The 20,872-nt window shown below is 36.8% G+C and overlaps 1 protein-coding gene and 1 long non-coding RNA gene across 2 annotated transcripts; one reads left to right on the forward strand and one right to left on the reverse strand.

Moving 5' to 3' along the window:
- Positions 1–405: 405 nt before the first annotated feature.
- Positions 406–20,733, reverse strand: LOC123527277 (ran guanine nucleotide release factor-like). Its single transcript, XM_053523270.1, has 6 exons — positions 20,600–20,733; positions 15,023–15,090; positions 7,059–7,178; positions 6,421–6,519; positions 5,868–6,020; positions 406–4,017 (listed from the first exon to the last, which is right to left on the reverse strand). The coding sequence occupies exons 2-6, from the start codon at positions 15,088–15,090 to the stop codon at positions 3,900–3,902; spliced, it is 558 nt and encodes a 185-aa protein (XP_053379245.1). The 5' UTR covers positions 20,600–20,733; the 3' UTR covers positions 406–3,899.
- Positions 17,249–18,735, forward strand: LOC128548446 (uncharacterized). The gene is made up of 3 exons (XR_008367050.1): positions 17,249–17,358; positions 17,945–18,132; positions 18,397–18,735. It is a non-coding gene; the product is annotated as an uncharacterized LOC128548446 (long non-coding RNA).
- Positions 20,734–20,872: the final 139 nt, after the last annotated feature.

Below are 20,872 nucleotides of genomic sequence, written 5' to 3' on the forward strand. Positions count from 1 at the left end.
TTTTCATGATTCTACGCCAAAGTGCTCTCGAGTGATCATCGGAAACCGTTTAACTGTTCCGGGTCATTGTGACCTTGACCTTTGACCTACTGACCTCAAAAGCAATAGGAGTCATCTCCTGGTCATGCCCAACCTCCTTATCAATTTTCATGATCTTAGGCTCAAGCGTTCTGGAGTTATCATCCAGAAACCGATTGGTCTACATACCATATGGCCGACCAACATCTGCAAAAAAATATACTCATCCTTCAAAGGGAGGCATAAAAATTATCAGGTTGCTTTCCTAACACATATTTGTTCTTAAGGCACAGTCCATTTAATAGTGTACCTCATTTTAAAGTGTATTCAATTCCTACAATAAACCTACTTCCACTTAAATTTTTCAGGGTAGAAAAAAGTAATAATTTAACTTTGAAAATTGTATTTATTTCAAAATAGTGTGAAACAAATTTAACAGGTACAAAAATATATCCATATATTCATCTCCTAAAAATATTCATAAATATATAATTGTAACAAAGGCTTTGATTTGATCAAATTACAAACTGCTAATAAAAAAAATTCCAATAAGAACAGCTATTCTAAGAAGTAAAGAATCTTAACAATTGCATCTTTCAGATTTCAACATAGTCAGTAACATATTTCTTAAGGATTCTGATTAATATATTACACAACTTTGGTGAAATAGTATATAAAATATTGACGTTTGTTTGTAACAGAACAAATAACAAGAGCTGTCACAGGAGACAGCGCGCTCGACTATTTCGATGCTGGATAGTGAAACTGAGCACATCTGAGGAAACTAGAGCTGTCACTGGAGTGTTTAATGACTCCAATTGTGGATGAAGATATTGCACAGTAGCCTGAGTCTATGTCAAAAATATCAACTTAAAGTAATAAGAGAGGTAAAGATAAAATGTATCAAAACACTATATAAGTATATCCTAAGCAAAAAGGGGCATAATTCATTAAATATTGTTGCCAGAGTTATGCAGCTTGTGTCATATAGTGTGGGTAATGATGTTGAACAACTGTTTTAAGTTTGAATCAAATCCATTCCGTAATAACAGGGACAGAGTGAAAGTGCATCAAAACTTTAACCTAAAATTCTAAGTAAAAAGGGGGAATAATTAATGAAAAATTGATGCCAGAGTTATGCACCTTGCGTCATATGGTGTGGGTGATGATGTTGAACAACTATTTTAAGTTTGAATCAAATCCATTCAGTAATAACAGAGATAGAGTGAAAGTGCATCAAAACTTTAACCTAAAATTCTAAGTAAAAAGGGAAATAATTCATGAAAAATTGGTCCCAGAGTTATGCACCTTGTGTCATATGACAAGGGTAATGATGTTGAACGATTGTTTAAGTTTGAATCAGATCCATTCAGTAATAACAGTGATAGAGTGAAAGTGCATAAAACTTTAACCTGAAATTCTAAGTAAAAAGGGGAATAATTCATGAAAAATTGTGTCAGAGTTATGCATCTTGTGTCATATGATGTGGGTGATGATGCTGAACAACTATTTTAAGTTTGAATCAAATCCATTCAGTAATAACAGAGGTAGAGTGAAAGTGCATCAAAACTTAACCTGAAATTCTAAGTAAAAAGGGGGAATAATTCATGAAAAAATGGTGCCAGAGTTATGCACCTTGTGTCATATGATGTGGGTGATGATGTTGAACAACTATTTTAAGTTTGATTTGTTTGTTTGTTTGTTTGTTTTGGGTTTAACGCCGTTTTTCAACAGTATTTCAGTCATGTAACGGCGGGCAGTTAACCTAACCAGTGTTCCTGGATTCTGTACCAGTACTAACCTGTTCTCCGCAAGTAACTGCCAACTTCCCCACATGAATCAGAGGTGGAGGACTAATGATTTCAGACACAATGTCGTTTATCAAATAGTCACGGAGAACATACGCCCCGCCCGAGGATCGAACTCACGACCCCGCGATCCGTAGACCAACGCTCTACCTACTGAGCTAAGCGGGCGGGCTATTTTAAGTTTGAATCAAATCCATTCAGTAATAACAGAGATAGAGTGAAAGTGCATCAAAACTTTAACCTGAAAATCTAAGTGAAAAGGGGGGATAATTCATGAAATATTGGTGCCAGAGTTATGGCCCTTATGTCAGATGATGTAGATGATGATGAGGAATAAGTATTTCAAGTTTGAATCAAATCCATCAAGTAATTACAGAGATAAGTTGAAAAAAGAGAAAGTGCACCAAAACTTTAACCAAGGTGGGGACGCGGAAAGACGCCGACGCCGACGCCAGGGCGAGTAGGATAGCTCTCCTTATACTTCGTATAGTCGAGCTATAAACCTCTTAACACTTTAAAAAAAAAAAAAAAACTCTCAAAGTTTTCTGTTTCTATTTAGCTCTATTCTACTAATATTACTTCAAAACTGATTTATTCACACCATTTTTTTTCTAAGTGAAGTTTAACTCCCGTTTGAAAGACAGGTTGTCGTCACAACCAAAGATTAAGTTATCTGCACATTATTAAGTAATAGCAAAATTTAAATACTAAATTCCTAGTATTAAACATAACGTTTGTTGTGGTGTTTGCTTCATATGTCATTACATAGGAAATGAACTAGAAGGGGCAAATAAGGAATTTAAAAAATTGACAAAGCAAGTTCTGTTTCAGGCAGTTTATTCTAACACGATCCGATTTATTTTCCTATTAAACAAAGAAGGCAGAGAACAGTGAATTATTATACAACAAATCACTGTTCTGACGTCACAATCATTACGTCATGGCGTCAAACGGCATAGCGGTGCGCTGGAAAGGAAACCGATTGAAAAAGGGCAAATATTTAATGAATGTCGTCAAGGATGTACTTAAAAATTCCTTGGTAACGTGTTAGAATCGAAATAATATATCTCATTTAGTGATTTGCTCTTGAATAAATCATTGTTTGTCGTTCAGATGCGTATTATTATATCACTCGGACTGCGCCCTCGTGATATAAGTCCTTCGCATCTGAACTCCAAACAATGATTTATTCAACGACAAATCACTGGATGAGATGTATTATTTCTTAAACAAAATATACTATAAAAAAAAAGAAAAAATGTTAAGGGCAAAGAAATGAGTTTGGCTAAAGCAAAGGTTGTATCTGACATGTCATTTGAAGCAAGTAACAAATTTCCTGTAACCCTCTTGATCTGTCTCATAGTTCCTGCATCCGGTTTAATTAGCCTTGAGGTGACAAATCTTTTTCTTTTAACCTTTAGCCTGCTGGCGGCAAATATTTCAGCCTTTGCGACCAGTGCAGACCAAGATCAGCCTGCACATCCGTGCAGTCTGATCATGGTCTGCACTGTTCGCTATTCAGTCAGTAAATTTTCAGTGAACACCCCTTCAAATAATAAATGGTATTGCCCAAATTGAATGATTGACCAGTCTATTCAGGAAATTTAGCAGGCTAAGGGTTAATTCAAAAACACTTCATGCTGTTGAATCATAATAAGATTAAATCATCCTTAACCCTTAGCCTGCTAAATTTCTAAAATGGACTGGACCATCATTCAATTTTGGCAGTACCTCTTATTATTCTAATGGGTGTTCACTGAAATTTACTGACTGAATAGCAAACAGTGCAGACCATGATCAGACTGCACGAATGTGCAGGCTGATCTTGGTCTGCACTGGTCGCAAAGGCAGAATCACTTGCCGCTAGCAGGCAAAAGGTTAAGGTAAATACATTGTAGTTATCTAAAGTTCTCCAAAACTCCACCCTACCCACTATACCCCTTGGGAATTGGACCATTTGTACCCAGACTTAAGGCTTGCATGCCACTTGGATGGCATGGTATGAACAGCGCAGACATTCCCGTTACTAGGACCCCCCAGTGGACCCCGACTTACTTGGTACATGTATTTGTTTTAGAGTCCAAATATTCCCGGGTCAAGGAGCTTCAGAGATGTCAAAACTTGGCGCAAGTTGTCCGTATTCCATCTGACCACGGATGTTGGCACAGCATGGTGACTGCTACTGGCTACACTGAAATAAACAGTAATTTTTCAATCATTTTAATTCATCATAAAGAAGACAATGGGCCCAAGCAATTGTTAAATTTGCTGTTTGTAAAACATTCATGCCCCCTTGAGTCTCACTTTCTGGTCCATAAAACAGATAGGGCAATGACAACAGACACCAATATAACTGAGCCGTGCCATGACAAAACCAACATAGTGGCTTTGCGACCAGCATGGATCCAGACCAGCCTGCGCATCCGCGCAGTCTGGTCAGGATCCATGCTGTTCGCTAACAGTTTCTCCAATTCCAGTAGGCTTTAAAAGCGAACAGCATGGAGCCTGACCAGACTGCGCGGATGCGCAGGCTGGTCTGGATCCATGCTGGTCGCACACCCACTATGTTGGTTTTCTCATGGCACGGCTCATGTAGTTTCAAGGATGCAATAATAATAATACTTGCACTCCATTTGTTTAGTTTCAATACTAATTTTAATTTAAGTCAATGTAAATGTTCTACATGAAATTGTTTTAATGGATATGATTTAATGACAAACTGACAGACCTCACTGTTTTAATGGCAAATCAGATAAAACTTAAACAAATCAAGCATTTTATACAAACTGATAATCTTAGAGACATGACCTGAAATTTTAAGCTGTCCTGCCTTTTTTACAGCCCATTCTTTTTACTTTCAGGGCCAAGTGAAAATATCTTTATATCACGATGAATACTTTTATTTCGGAAATCAATCAGACAAAATCATGCACACCCTTCTCCTAATATTTAGAGGATGTTGAAAATTTGATAAAACAAGAGCTGTCCGTAAGACAGCCAGTGCTCCACTATTTGAATCGTTGTCCCAGAAGCAGGAATATTACCCTAATGTTAAAATATCTATAGAGTTTCAATCCGTTATCTGCATTAGTTTTAGAGGTTTTAACTTTAACCCAAAGCTTTCAACTAGAATTTTCTAAGTCCAAAAGGGGACATAAATTGCCCAAAATACATGTCAGAGTTATGGGACTTGATGCAACCAACTAGTTTTATAAATCCAAAGACACATGTGAAGTTTCAATTTAATATCTGCATTTGTTTTGCAGATGGTAACTTGACCCAAAACTTTTAACCAGAATTTTTTAAGTCCAAAAGGAGGCATAATTTCCCCAAAATACATGTCAGAGTTATGGGACTTGACCCAGTGAAGTTGGTAAAAGGGAAAAATAAGTTTCAAATCTATATGCCTTTAAATAATAGCTATATGTAGAAGCACGCAAAACTTAACCAGGATTTTCTAAGTCCAAAAGGGGGGGATAATTTGGCCAAAATGCATGTCAGAGTTACAGCACTTGATGCTATCACCTAGTTCCATAACTTCAAAGGCACATGTGAAGTTCAATTCAATATCTGCATTAGTTTTGGAGATAGTAACTTGCATGTCAAACTTTAGGCAGAACTTTTTATGTCCAAAAGGGGGCATAATTTGGCCAAAATACATGTCAGTGTGCAAAACTTTAACCAAGGTGTGACGCTGATGCCAGGGTGAATAGAAGGGCTAGACTATTCTTTGAATAATCAAGCAAAAAAAAAAAAGCATACACACTCTATCAAACCAGAATCCTGGGGCCAATCAGTCCAGAATTTCAGTTAAAAAATTCTAGGTAGGGCAGCTGTTACATTAATATAAATTACTTCTACCTACAATATCACCAACTAATCACAGTCTTGGCAATAATTTGCTCTTTCTGCCCAATTGTTACAAGCTGGAAACTACTAACCCAAGTTAGTAGACTTCCGCTTTGCTAGGAAGAAGCTACGATTAATAGTTACTAGCAGTACCCAATTCAATGAGCTGAACTCACACAATATGTCACTTACTCTATGTTGATAGGATCATTGAATGTGACCAGTATATCTGTAGAGAATTTCCCTACTCGGAACAATCCCATATGTAACTCCACTGTGTTCCTGGCTGCTTCATTGAACTTTGCAATGTTTTGTTCTCCAATGATATACCAGCAACTGTCAGCTCTGAAACACAAAATTAAATTAATAGCTTACTGTTAGTACCATGACATAATAACATGATATCATATGCCTTTAATGTATTAACCCTTCAGCACAAGGGTCAAAACTCCACTTGCATGTTTTCATTATACAAAAATGTAACTGAAGAAAATACATCAGAATAATTTTCATTCTATTTTCACATACAATGTGCCTACTTCCTCTGAAGTTATCTGTCCTACATCCCTGATACATAGAAAGAAGTTGTAAGTTATTTGTGGGGATTAAGTCAGAATTATCAGAAATAGTAACGAATATTGGAAAACTGGTTTAGTTAACTGACTGCCATTAAAAAAACTGAAATACTTATCAAATACCACAACCAACATTAAACAAACAACTCAACAGAACTGTTATGTCTTACTCTTCTAAAGTAATGTTCTCTTTTGCAACTGGTTCCATGTGGATGATTCTAGCATCACTGGCAGCACCATTTGCAGCAGCTAGGTCATCAAAATGGGTTCTGAAATTAAAAATGTTCATTCTAAAAACATGTTTTTATAATTTTAAACTACATGTAAATTATTTTTATGTGAAGAGTGATACTAGCTTAGGATCACTGAACAACCAATGTGTGTTATGTTCAAATCACTATATACCTTAGGCTATAAATCATAAAGAGCAAACATGTCTCCAAACAGAATATCTGTTATTAATACTCATTCAAATTACAGGAAGATCCTTTGAAAACAAGGAACACAACCAAGCAACACTATCAAATATGGTTGGATTGTTTGTTGATGAAAGATCATGAAATGTGCATTACCACTCGTGCCCACTAGCACCGACACAAGTCTTCAACAATGTGCAAGCACTGCTAACAGACCTATGTTGTGTTCCCTAGTATCTGCTCAGACATGTTTTTAACAATTCTGATGCAACCTCAAGTCAACAAAAAAATTAGTCTCACAAGAAAATTAATTATTTAATTCACAGTGCTTCCCTTTGCAAGAAGGTTCTTATAGGGCCATTAATAGGTAATTGTTAAGCAATTAAATATACTTGATAGCAACTTGATCCGGTTCTTGTGCATCCACAGCTTCCATCAATTCAATAATGATGCTCTGGTCTGTGTGTGGATGTGCAAACACTTCCTGGTTGTCAGGAATCTGTCTAACTGCACTGAAATACAAAAGAAACTAGAAATTGCTTTTGCAAAAAAGCGCATGTCTCCCCCAATGCAAAGTCCTATAGGCAAGAAGTCAATAGGGGTCAGAGTGAAAGTCAAAGAGCCACTGATGGTTGGCTGCAATAGGGATCATCTACTTGGCATGTCCAGTCATTCCACTAAGTTTCAACACTCTTGGCCTAGTGGTTCTCAAGTCACTGTTCAGGCTCCTGTGACCTTGACCTTTGATCAAGTGACCTCAAAATAATAGGGTCAGCTACTCTGCATGTCCAATCATCCTATTAAGTTTCAACATTCTAGGTCAAGTGGTTCTCAAGTTATTTTCCAGAAATGATTTTACATGACCAGGCCCCTGTGACCTTGACCTTTAATAGACTGACTCCAAAATTAAAAGTGGTCATCTATTCTGCATGTTCAATCATCCTATGAAGTTTCAACATTCTGGATCAAGAGGTTCTCAAGTTATTGATCGCAATGGTTATCAATGGTCAGGCCCCTGTGACCTTGACCCTTAACACAGTGACCCCAAAAACAATAGAGATCATTTACTCTGCATGAACAATTCATCCTATGAAGTTTCAACATTCTGGGTCGAGAGGTTCTCGAGTTATTGATCGGAAACGGTTTTCCATGTTCAGGCCCATGTGACCTTGACCTTTAACAGAGTGACCCCAAAATCGATAGGGGTCATCTACTCTGCATGACCAATCATCCTATTAAGTTTCAACATTCTGGGTCAAGTGGTTCTCAAGTTACTGACCGGAAATGGTTTTCAATGTTCAGGCCCCTGTGACCTTGACCTTTAACAGAGTGACCCCAAAATCGATAGGGGTCATCTTTGCATGTACAATCATCCTATGAAGGTTCAACATTCTGGGTCAAGTGGTACTCCAGTTATTGATCGGAAATGGTTTTCAATGTTCAGGCCCTTGTGACCTTGACCTTAGACAGACTGATCCCAAAAACTATAGGGGTCATCTACTCTACATGACCAATCATCCTATGAAGTTTCAACATTCTGGGTCAAGTGGTTCTCTAGTTATTGATCGGAAATGGTTTTCAATGTTCAGGCCCCTGTGACCTTGACCTTTGATGGAGTGACCCCAAAAACAATAGGGGTCGTCTACTCCAGCAGCACTACAACCCTATGAAGTTTGAAGGTTCTAGATCAAATGGTTCTCCAGTTATTGATTGGAAATGAAGTGTGACGGACGGATGGACGGACAGGGCAAAAACAATATGTCTCCCCCAGAGTGGGGGGGAAGGAGACATAAATATACTCAAACACACCACATACTATAGAACCATCTCAATTTAACCTTAAGCCTGCTGGCGGCAAGTGATTCTGCCTTTGTGACCAGTACAGACCAAGATCAGCCTGCACATCCTTGTAAGGCTTTGGCCTTGTAACCCCCTTCGAATAATAAATGGTATTGCCCAAATTGAATGATGAACCAGTCCATTTAAGAAATTTTTTGGGACTTGATTTCGTGGATTTCAGAAGTAAATAATGAAATGAGTGAGAATTTCCTTGAGTTTAATGCTGTGGATTAACAACCATGAAACAACTGAATGTCAATTCTCCATGAATATTCATAACTTCGCAGTACAAAACAAGAGCTGTTTGAGGACAGTAAAATCGTCTATTCAAAAGCCTTGTCACTCAAAAAAGATTAAGTAATGAAAACAAGTATATAAACAAGTACAATGGGCCAACAATCTTGAGTCATAGAACTTTCCCGTCTTTGCTTAATGAGATAATAGACCTCATAAAAAAGTAAAAAAGGAGAATAACTTTGTGATAAAAGCAAGACAGAGTTATTGGACCTGTCCATAGTATATCATACCATCACAGTGAGCAAGCATGTGAAGTTTGAATTTTCTGAAAGTGGTTACTGACATACCACCTTACATATAAAAACAAAATTTTCTTATGTTAACAAGAGATCACAGAGTGATCTTGGCGCCCACCAATGTGCCATTTTTGAGTGTTCCAAATTTCAAGACTTACTGACTAGCTCAAGGTCAAATTTCATTTTCGTACACAACACAAATCTATGCATGTGGTCCAAATTTGAAGCCTGTACCTTCAAAAATGTGAAAGTAGGTCACTAGGTCAATGTCAAGGTCAAAGTTTGTTTCGGTACACAAAACTATGCATGTGGTCCTAAATTTGAAGCCTGTAGCTACAGAAATGTGAAAGTAGGTCACTAGGTCAATCTTAAGGTCAAAGTTCATTTTGGTACACAAAACTATGCAAGTGGTCCAAATTTGAAGGCTGTAGCTTGAGAAATGTAAAACTAGGTCACTAGGTCAAAATCCAGTCCAATTTTTACTTCTGAATAGAAAACTATGCATGTGGTCCAAATTTGAAGCCTGTACCTTCAAAAATGTGAAAGTAGGTCACTAGGTCAATGTAAAGGTCAAAGTTTGTTTCGGTACACAAAACTATGCATGTGGTCCAAATTTGAAGGCTGTAGCTTGAGAAATGTAAACGTAGGTCACTAGGTCAAAATCAAGGTCAAATATTATTTCAGAATACAAAACTATGCATGTGGTCCAAATTTGAAGCCTGTACCTTCAAAAATGTGAAAGTAGGTCACTAGGTCAATGTAAAGGTCAAAGGTCATTTCAGTACACAAAACTATGCAAGTGGTCCAAATTTGAAGGCTGTAGCTTGAGAAATGTAAAAGTAGGTCACTAGGTCAAATTTTATTTCAGAATACAAAACTATGCATGTGGTCCAAATTTGAAGCCTGTACCTTCAAAAAAGTGAAAGTAGGTCACTAGGTCAATGTCAAGGTCAAAGTTTTTTTCGGTACACAAAACTATGCATGTAGTCCAAATTTGAAGGCTGTAGCTTGAGAAATGTGAAAGTAGGTCACTTGGTCAAAATCAATGTCAAATTTCATTTTGAAACACGAAACTATACATATGGTCCAAATTTGATGCCTGTACCTTCAAAAATGTGAAAGTAGGTCACTAGGTCAAAATAAAGGTCAAAGTTTTTTTACAGTGCACAAAATTATGCATGTGGTCCAAATATGAAAGCTGTAGCTACAGAAATGTGAAAGTAGGTCACTAGGTCAAAATCAAGGTCAACTCATGTCAAGGTTCATCTTGCCACTCAAAAATATACATGTGGTCCAAGTTTGAATGTTGTAGTTATTGACAAGAACATTTTAAAAGCTTTTCCCTATATAAGTCTATATGAACCATGTGACCCCCGGGGCGGGGCCATATTTAACCCTAGGAGGATAATTTGAACAAACTTGGTAGAGAACCACTAGATGATGCTACATTACAAGTATCAAAGCCCTAGGCTTTGTGGTTTGGACAAGAAGATTTTCAAAGTTTTTCCCTATATAAGTCTATGTAAACCATATGACCCCCAGGGCGGGGCCATATTTCACCCTAGGGGTATAATTTGATCAATCTTAGTTGAAGACCACTAGATTATGTCACATACAAAATATCAAAGCCCTAGGCCCTGTGGTTTTGGACGAGAGGTTATTCAAAGTTTTTCCCTATATAAGTCTATATAAACCATGTGACCCCCAAGGCGGGGCCATATTTGACCCCAGAGAAATAATTTGAATCATCTTGGTAGAGGACCACTAGATGATGCTTCATACCAAATATCAAAGCCCTAGGCTTTGTGGTTTTGGACAAGAAGGTTTTCAAAGTTTTTCCCTATATAAATCTATATAAATTATAGAAATAAACAAAGGGCCATAACTCACTCATAAATTGTTGAACCAGTCTGATTTTCAGGGGGACACAACTAGGGTACCAATACATCATTCTGACAAAGTTTGGTCAAAATCCCCCTAGTAGTTTCTGAGGAGATGCGATAACGAGAAATTGTTAACGGACGGACGGACGGACGGAATGACGGACGGACGGACCACGGACGCAGAGTGATTTTAATAGCCCACCATCTGATGATGGTGGGCTAAAAAGGAGCATAGCTTTGTGAAAAAGCCAACAGAATTATTGAACCTATACTCTGTTTCTCAGATTATTTAAGAGAACATGTATAACAAGTTTCAATGCATTTCCAGAAGTTAATAATAAGATACCAGCATAACAAAAATTCAACATAAAATTGAAAGTTGAACAAGAGTGCCAGAATGTCACAATATACGCCCATCACAGCAAATTTCTTTACTCTAGCTGCTGCAAATGAATTTTAATTTTGTGGTTGTTCAGTAATCATTGTAAGTCTTTTGTTTTCCTAAGTCCTTCAAAAAAATTCCTTACCAGGTAGAGAGACCTTAAAATACACCTAAAATTTGAAAGTAACAGCTATGTTGTACCACAGAAAAGTGGTCTTGGTTTTGCCCTATGGTCAATTATAAAAAGTTACAATATAAGTTATTTATAGTAACAACTAAGGGAAGTTAATCTTTAAAAAAAAAAAAAAAATCCAAAAAAAAATTGTAAGTCCACACAAAAATCTTTACCAGGTAGAGATTGGTCAAAATACACCTCAAAATTGGATGTAGCATGCATGTTGTACTACAGAAAAGTGGTCTCGATTTTTTCCTACGACTAGTAATGAAGAAGTTACAATATAAGCTATTTACAGTAACAACAAAGGGAAGTAATTCTAAAGAAAGGAACTTTGCATGACACTTCCTCTCATGATGGTGTATAATTGTGCAAAGTTACATCAAAATCCCTCCATGCATGAAGAAGAAATGCTTTGGACAAAGTCATTCTTGTATCTGACCTTTGGCCTCTAAGTGTAACCTTGACCTTAGACCTAGGGACCTGGTTCTTGTGCATGACACTTCGTCTCGTGGTGGTGAACATTTGTGCCAAGTTATATCAAAATCCCTCTATGCACGAAGAAAGAATGCTTCGGACAAAGTTTTCATTCTTGTATCCTTTGACCTCTAAGTGTGACCTTGACCTTAGACCTAGGGACCTGGTTCTTGCGCAAGACACTCCGCCTCATGGTGGTGAACATTTGTGACAAGTTATATTAAAATCCCTCTATGCATGAAGAAGAAATGCTCCGGACAAAGTTTTCATTCTTGTATCCTTTGACCTCTAAGTGTGACCTTGACCTTAAACCCAGGGACCTGGTTCTTATGCACGACACTCCGTCTCATGATGGTGAACAACTGTGTCAAGTTTCATCAAAATCCCTCCATGCATGTAGAAGATATGCTCCGGACAAAGTCATTCTTGAATTTGACCTTTAACCTCTAAGTGTGACCTTGACCTTAGACCTAGGGACCTGGTTCTTGTGCATGACACTCCGTCTCATGATGGTGAACAACTGTGCCAAGTTTCATCAAAATCCCTCCATGCATGTAGAAGATATGCTCCGGACAAAGTCTGTGGATGCCGCCCGCCCGCCCGCCAGTGGCGTTCCCACAATACTTTCCGTTTTTCAAACGGGCATATAAAAAGGGACAGAACATTTTGAAATGCAAACAGAGAATGGAATCTGTGCACTGCTGCCAACAAGTGTGTCAAGTGTCAATACGTTCCCCTTGGGGCTGCTTATACCAGTTTAATACTATAGTAGTACATAAAGTGAAAAACAAGAGGGTCATGATGACCCTGAATCGCTCACCTGAGTAATATGAGCCACGTTTAAAATGGCGAACTGATGCATTAATATTAGAAAGTAGGTCAGTAGGTCACATTCATGGTCACTGAAAGTCAGTTTTAAGATCAGTGAGCAAAACTGACCCCCTAATCACTTTGGGTCATCAGGTAATTATAATTCAGCAGTCTAGAAAATATGATCTGATAATTTTTTAAGTAGCTATTTCTATATAACTCATATAACAAGTGACCCCCAGGACCCCAAGGGCAGGGCCTATTTTCACCCAAGGGGCATAATTTGAACAATTTTGGTAGAGGAACACAAGGCAAGGCAACAAACCAAATATCAAAAGCCTAGGTCTTGCAGTTTCAGACAAGAAGATTTTTAAAGTTTTTTCCTATATATGTAAAACTTGAGACCCCCGGTGCAGGGCCTCTTTTCACCCCAGTGTTATAATTTGAACAATTTTAATAGAGGACCACAAGGCAATGCTACATACCAATTATCAAAGGCCTAGGTCTTGTGGTTTTATACAAGAAGATTTTTAAAGTTTTTTCCTATATAAGTATATGTAAAACTTGAGACCCCCGGGACTGGGCCTCTTTTCACCCAGGGTTATAATTTGAACCAATTTTGATAGAGGACCACAAGGCAATGCTACATACCAATTATCAAAGGCCTAGGTCTTGTGGTTTTAGACCAGAAGATTTTTAAAGTTTTTTCCTATATAAGTCTATGTAAAACTTGTGACCCCCGGGACGTGGCCTCTTTCCAACCCAGGGGCACAATTTGAACAATCTTCATAGAGGACCATTACATGATGTCACATGCCAAATATCAAGGCTCTATGCCTTGCTGTTTTGAACAAGAAGATTTTTAAAGTTTTTCCTTTCGGTTGCCATGGCAACCAGATTTCTGCATGGAATTCAATTCTTTGAGTAATTTTGAAAGGGGGCCACCCAAGGATCATTCCTGTGAAGTTTGGTGTAATTCTGCCAAGTGGTTTTCAAGATGAAGATTTTTTTAGAAAATGTTGACGGACGGACAACGCACAACGGAAGACTGACAATGGACACTAAGCGGTCACAAAAGCTCACCATGAGCCTTTGGCTCAGGTGAGCTAAAAAATATTCATTTAAACTGGACCAGAGCAGTGTCATATTGTTGTGTACAAGTGCCATACTTGTGATAATTTATTGGTCAAGATAACAAACTAGATTTTGCCAGACTTGCAAACAAAATGGGCCTTTGCCAGTTCTCAAATCATTATTCCATAAAGGAAATACTGAATTCTATATAACCTCTATGAATATACAGATATATCCTAGTCCTGTACTATAAAGCTGGACTGATGCAGTCTGAACAAGAACGATTTAAAACTGTGGTGAATACTAAAGAAACTGGCAAATTCCAACGAATATTAAAGTTTAACAAATACTATTAATTACAATTAAGAATATATAAAATACCAAAGTTTACTCATTACAAAAACTTACAAAATACTTTTTTTTGAAGAAACTGCATGTATGTATGTACCGGCATACAATATTTTAAAATGAAAAAAAATTCTGTAAAATCCATTATGTCTACTAAACAGTGAAGCCTGTCTGTTTTTCTGACTTTAGTCATCTAAATCTTAAAGCTAAATTACATGCAACCTATAGGTGTATCAATGTTACACATTACATTTTGTATCTTAAAACACTAAGGACCTAGTAAATCATAGAATTTTATCATACTAGAGCCTTTATCACTATGTGCCTTGTGAACTGCAACATTCAGTTTCATGAGAAAAGCATGCCTGTGGTAAATGAATGTGTGGGTGAATATACAAGAGAGAGAGAGAGATCATACTAACCCAATCTGACTTAAGTACTTGATCTTCTAAACGAAGATCTGAGAACGACCCATTTACATACGTCTTCTGTATATTTTGGATTTCCAGTATTGCTATTTTTATTTTAACCAATGAAACGACTTGTTAGAATGTCAAAGAGTAAGAAAAATGTGCAGTTATTCCAGGGCTCGAACTCGGGACCCCTCGATTACTAAGCAAGTGGCCTACCGACTGAGCTAACCGGCTATCTGACACATTCCGACATAAGAATTGTAAATAACAAAAGTCAAGGCTACAGGTAGATTTGCTAAATTTTGTAAGTTAAGCTCTGATTGGCTAGCGAAAGGGTCGTCAGAACGAGGCTATGAATAGGTCGTTCTCAGATCCTATGCGTAGCGTAATAGGAGATGTACTTTAGTCAGATTGATACTAACCTTAAATCATTTCTGTTGTCTGGAAGAACAACAGAGAATGCCCCGCCAAACAACATCTGTTCAGACATCTGAAAAAATAGCAAAATGAAATATAACTGTCTTGACATTACTTATATTAATGTGATGAAGATGACATATCACAGACCCTGGTAAGGATAATCATATCCTTCACTCAGTCAGTGGTTTTGTTTTATTGGACTGAATAGTGTTGTAACTATGATGGGAGAGGAGAGGTATGTGGGATACTAAGAGACAATATCAGGTTAGGAACAGGAGATACAGTCTGCAACATCACCACCCTGAAACCAAGTTATTTAATGGATTGCTCAAAATTTAATGTCTACATGCTAAATGTGAAATGTTATTAGCTAGGCCAGAAAAATACCAGTTTAAGGTTACTTAACAGAACAAGATCTCCGCCAAGCTGAGCAATATATGCCCGACGGGTTAAATCAAATGAGGGAAGCTAAATTTAAAGAAAAAGCACATTCAAGGATTTTGTTTTTAGTGGTGCATAATATGAGAGGGTGGCGGTGACAGGATATTAAACAGCAAGAAACGAAATGAAAAAAAAAAAATGGCTGGAGTGTGTGTGTGTGTGGAGGTGGGGGCCAGAGTACTAAAAATAATTGTCTGTATTTTCAAGCAATGCCTGCTGTAAAAACATCATTCTAACACCACCAGCAAATAACCTTTCTACACATAGGAGGAAATTAATTTTGCGATAACCAATGAGCACGCAATGTAGTGACGTCGTCCTCTATGTATAGCAGTGTGCGACATTAACTTTTTAACACCGTAGCCAATGGGGCTACGGACTTCCAATTTTTTGTAGCCCGACAGAAATTTTCGTAGCCCCACTAATTTTTCGCTCAAGAATGAACAAGACTTTCATTCTAGTATTGATTTCAAAATCTGAAACAGTGTTCACAAAATTTTGCAGAAAGTCAAAGACACAGCAGGCCCTTCCCCAGCGGTATAAGGCGCCGCGCTACCGCGGCGCTTAAAACACGAAATACAGCTTCCCGCAGCGCTTAATTATCCCGCGCGGTGCCTCAATTATTAGCGCAGCGTCTTAAATCAATAAGTGATTTCATCCCTGTGAGATACCTCAGGTAAATATCGATCGGGGAAGTTTATGAATACACAGTGTAGCTAGCTGTTTACCGTGTACTGATAAGGGTTTAAAGACAACATGTGTTGATGAAAGTCTGTGTTTTCACAAGTTTGCGGTTAAAGGCCTAGATTTTGGCAGTGGGCCAAGGGATTTTTGTCTTCACCAGCACAGTTGGGGGCTAATGACCATCACAGTATGGCTCCAATAAACAAGGGTCATTGTTTATTGGAGAAGTCAGTCTACCTTACATGTGTATCTATTAGTGAGAAGGGGAAACAATGTAATTTATTTTAAATTTATGAATAATTGATCATTTTTAAAGTTATATTAGTTTTTTTTTTGGGCATTTCTATGTAAAGAAAAATATTCGTTGATCAAATGCAATAATAAGATAATCAGAAACTTATTTTCACAATAATGAAATAATGATAAACTTACTTAAAGAAATATGCAAGTTTTTATTTTTTCAAAGTCTGTGTTGAGAATTGTGATATTTCAGAAAAATGTGACTTTCACTCATCTAAAGCTGGCAGAACACTGTAAATAATATTTGTCTAAAATTGAAAACAGTGTGTGCATTTCAAAGTTACAAAGCAAAGCAGGAAAAAAAGTCACGTTTGGCAACATACTAAAAATGAAAATTCAGTATAGATGGAACACAATAATTTTAAGTTCAAATAATGTTGATTACATTAATACAAGAAACCCAGTTTCCAATTAGAAAAATATTGTTTGTCAGCACAAAGAACTCATGAAGTTTTCACTATACTTGTGTTTTATAATAATAATAATAATAATAATTAAAATAATAATAATGATTATTATTATGATTATGATTATTATTATTATTATCATTATCATAACATTAAAGTAATAGTTATTATCATCTATATGATATCAAAATAATAATTAATATTATTATCATTCCACATTCACTAAAGAAAAATTAATTTCTTTCAACTCCACTGCACACATCTTCATGGTCTAGCTGGGGTCCCTGCTGTGCTAATTGCCCTCTAATCAGTTACGGTTACATAATTGCTGATAAGCAGCAGATAAGATGGGAGTTGTATATTGGATTGGGGGGGGGGGGGGGACACTTATATAGTAGTGAATCTAGGCCTTTAATTGGAGCAGGAGTGATTGGATTATAATTAGTTAAAGATTATAATTAGTCTCTGCAACGAAATGGGATAACAGTTGGTGACGGAATGCATAGGTAAGTTAATTGTTATTGAGTAATAATTAGCAGAGAAAGGCAACTGTATTAAAATGACCAGTGATTCTTTGACTGAAGTTTGAAATCATTGTTCCGGATGAACTGAAGCAAACTTTTTCGAGGATGTTTAATTACAATTGTTTAAGATGCTATTAATTTCTAAATATTAAACTTTATCTACTATGATATTTTTGTTTCACTTTGCTTTTATATCTCTCAAAGTAAACATGCAAAGACCAAATGATACAAGTTTCAGTGGAATAACAAAATTTAGGGCAGGTTACCTAACCATCGTTCCTGGGAAAGACCAGTTCCAAATAAGCAACTGCTACTTTCTCACGTAAAGAACCGGGCTAGTCGGTAAAAGGGATGAATGAATTCTCTTCTGCTGTATTTCAAGGAAGTCAATATTTCTATGCTAAATAAACATTGATTTAATTATTTACTGACTATATTTACAGCAACATGTATGGTCCAAAGAATTTTAGAAGAAAAAAAAAACAAGAAACTTATCAACTACAAAAAAGTTATGATTCATTTTGTCAAGTCATTGAAACATGTCATTGTAACTTATGTTTCATTTCAGGCTCTTTCATCACTCTTCTCCCTTGAAGAAGACCGGGCGGTTATTGAATGGGCACAGGCGAAAGCCACCCTTACCACAGATGAACACTTTGCGCACCATGGAGTGGATTGTTGGTAATCTGTCCGAGTCTCACCCAAACCTGAGCAAAGTCGCTACAGTGGGACTGCTTCTACCAACCTCCACAGCTGGTGTGTATACATGTTCTTTCTGAAACTTGCTGCTTGCAGTAAAATATAGTAGTTAAACTTGAAATACAGAACCTGCTTCTGTGTGTAAAAAAGCTGCAATGGTGTTGTTAACACCCACAAATATTTAACAGAAATACTGTTGCAATTCATTGTGCAGAAGAACACAAGATAAATGTCAAATCTTAGGAACTTTTACAATATAAATCCATCCTTGGTTATCCTTGCTCTGGGAAAATAACAAATACTTTTTTTTTGTACTTTCAGATTGTGAGAGAGGTTTCAGCAGTTGAATGTGTAAAGACCACCCACCATTCACCGGTGAGCATGAAAGTGCTTAATGCCTTACTCATGGTGTCCATGCAGGGACAAAAATTGAATGACTTTAATTTCAGTGGTGCAGTAAAGGAATGGCACAGAGCCAAAGACAGACACTTACCGGTATATGAAAACAAAAATGCCTATGTGTTGTTAGTGTTAGTACAAAAGAAGTGGAAGGACATATGTGTTGTTTGAAAATACATATAAAAGAAGTGGACATCTGTTTAGTGTATATGATATATTGATGGTTATATGATTATGTAAAAATGTAGAAGTAATGAAATACATGTTGTTGTGTTTTTTTGCATATGGTATACTTAAAAAAGCACCATTTTGGTTCGATTTTTTTAAAAAAATCAAACACGCGAGGGGAAACCCCTCCCGCACCAACCCCTTATCCCGCCACACAAACTTTACCCCAGCGCCTTAAAAAATTTCTGGGGAAGGGCCTGCACAGAGTCATGAAAAGAGATCTAAACAGCTAAGAGATCTAAACAGCTTTTAGACATGGTAGACAAGAAATAGCTTGGCAGTAGACTGACCAGGGGTCTCGCTAGGCCCATTATTTTTTTGGGAGAAGTCAATTATCCCTTAAACTGATTTAAGGAGAAGTGGGGAGACTTTAGGGAGAAGTTGGAAGACTCCATTAATTTTTATATTTCTACCTTGACGCTGTGAATTGATTCAATGACCACTCATTTTCTTAGTTACATCATTTTACCATACACATTTATACTGAGTCACCACTTGTGTGAACAGTTTCTCATTCGAATAAAACTGAAAGTAAACTGTGTCAAACCTAGAAATACATACCGGTATTCAAATCAATTCATCCATCAAAGTTAGTTTTACGAAGTTAATACTTTACATGTCGTTCTTTTACCATGGATACCAAATAATTGTGTCTATAATTCCAATTAATCGCATATGTAAATGACAATTCTTTAGAAAACGACTCGCACGTGTTGACAATTAAATGCTAAGTGTCAAAGACGTAACCGCGGCGCTGATTGGCCTATTACAATTGCCTCTGGTGAAACCGATAATTTGATTTGCTTTCACACTTCTCGCGAAAATCTCACAAGTACCTAAGTAGGCGGAGCTTAAATTATCCTATCGGCGAGTGTGTATGTGTATTCAACGCACATTATGACATGGTGCAAATTGTCAAAAGATTAGCGGGTGCGCATCCAAAAAAAAATTCGGGTGACTTGAATTGTGACGAATATATATGTATGCTACAGGAAAAATGATATAGCATTCTTACCAGAATTATGTATATCGTAGAATAACCCGAGTTTTTCTTTCTTATGCTGAGATTGGATTTGAGCGAAGCTTGAAGCTTCAAAGCAACTATTTTGCTCCCACGTTTGCATTGATCATTTTGGTAAATTTATTCCTCAGAATTTTTCATAGCCCAACGGGCTACGGTCTACCGATTTTCTGTCGCCCGAGCCGAATTTTCGTAGCCATTGGCGATCGGGCTACCGTTAATGTCACACACTGGTATAAAATGATCCAGCAATGTCGTAAAAAGTTGTTACCATTTTTTCTAACACTGTTGATACTAGTATGTCGTGTTAGAATCGAAATAACAAGTTTCCAAGTGTGCTTATCATAGAATAATAGTTTTTCTTTCTTATGCGAAACAATATTTCACTAAGGCCTACGGTTTTGAAATTATTTCTTAAATATCCAGTATCCATCTATACACAGACCTGGTTAATAAACCTATATTTTATTTATTTTAACTTTTATTTTACAATATAACTTACACAACCCAATATCATTAAAAAAATCACTTGATAAATACATACTATCAATTTACCAGTGTTAACTAGTTCAGGCTGCATCTTTAAACTGGTTATAACAGCCCAACATTCCATGGTGGGGTATTTGAGAAATTTATCCCCAAATATCATGGAACAAGGACACAGCTGTTAAACTAGTTCTTGATCTTTTTGCTGTGCATCACTCATTCTACTATCACAGTCACTTGAAATTATCCAGTTTACTCAAAAGTTGAATTAATGTCTTGGTATCCGCATCTAGGTCTTATCCGAAATTTTATTAACGTTTCAAATGCTACTTTCATATATCCGAGATAATAAACTAACATAATTTTCTTTAAACTAGAAAAAATACTTACTATGAAATATGTATGTCCAGAAACCGTGCACGTTACTATCAAATTGTCTTGAAAATCAAAGTTTTATTACAATTTATTGTGCAAGATCATCAGTGTCATTTTAGCGCTTTATTTGTCGGTGTATGTAAAATTAGCACGTTATGAATACGGTCATGAATGTGGTCAGGAACTACAGTATTCTGTTTTTGGCATTAGAAAATCCAGTTAAACAGTTAATCCCAGATTAAAATTAAATAAGTCCAATATTATAATTACTTTGTTTATTTATCCAAT

Source organism: Mercenaria mercenaria, chromosome 14 (genome assembly GCF_021730395.1).
Source record: "Mercenaria mercenaria strain notata chromosome 14, MADL_Memer_1, whole genome shotgun sequence".
NCBI classification, from domain to species: Eukaryota; Metazoa; Mollusca; class Bivalvia; order Venerida; family Veneridae; genus Mercenaria; species Mercenaria mercenaria.

Bases quoted from the DNA above. Each gene is read 5' to 3' on its own strand.
- LOC123527277 (XM_053523270.1), bottom strand. From the start codon at position 15,090: ATGTCTGAACAGATGTTGTTTGGCGGGGCATTCTCTGTTGTTCTTCCA. The intron at 6,520-7,058 runs GTATATTTAATT...TTTTAATTTCAG, and splicing joins CCGGATCAAGTTGCTATCAA to AACCCATTTTGATGACCTAG. The intron at 6,021-6,420 runs GTAAGACATAAC...TTTGTGTTTCAG, and splicing joins GAGAACATTACTTTAGAAGA to AGCTGACAGTTGCTGGTATA.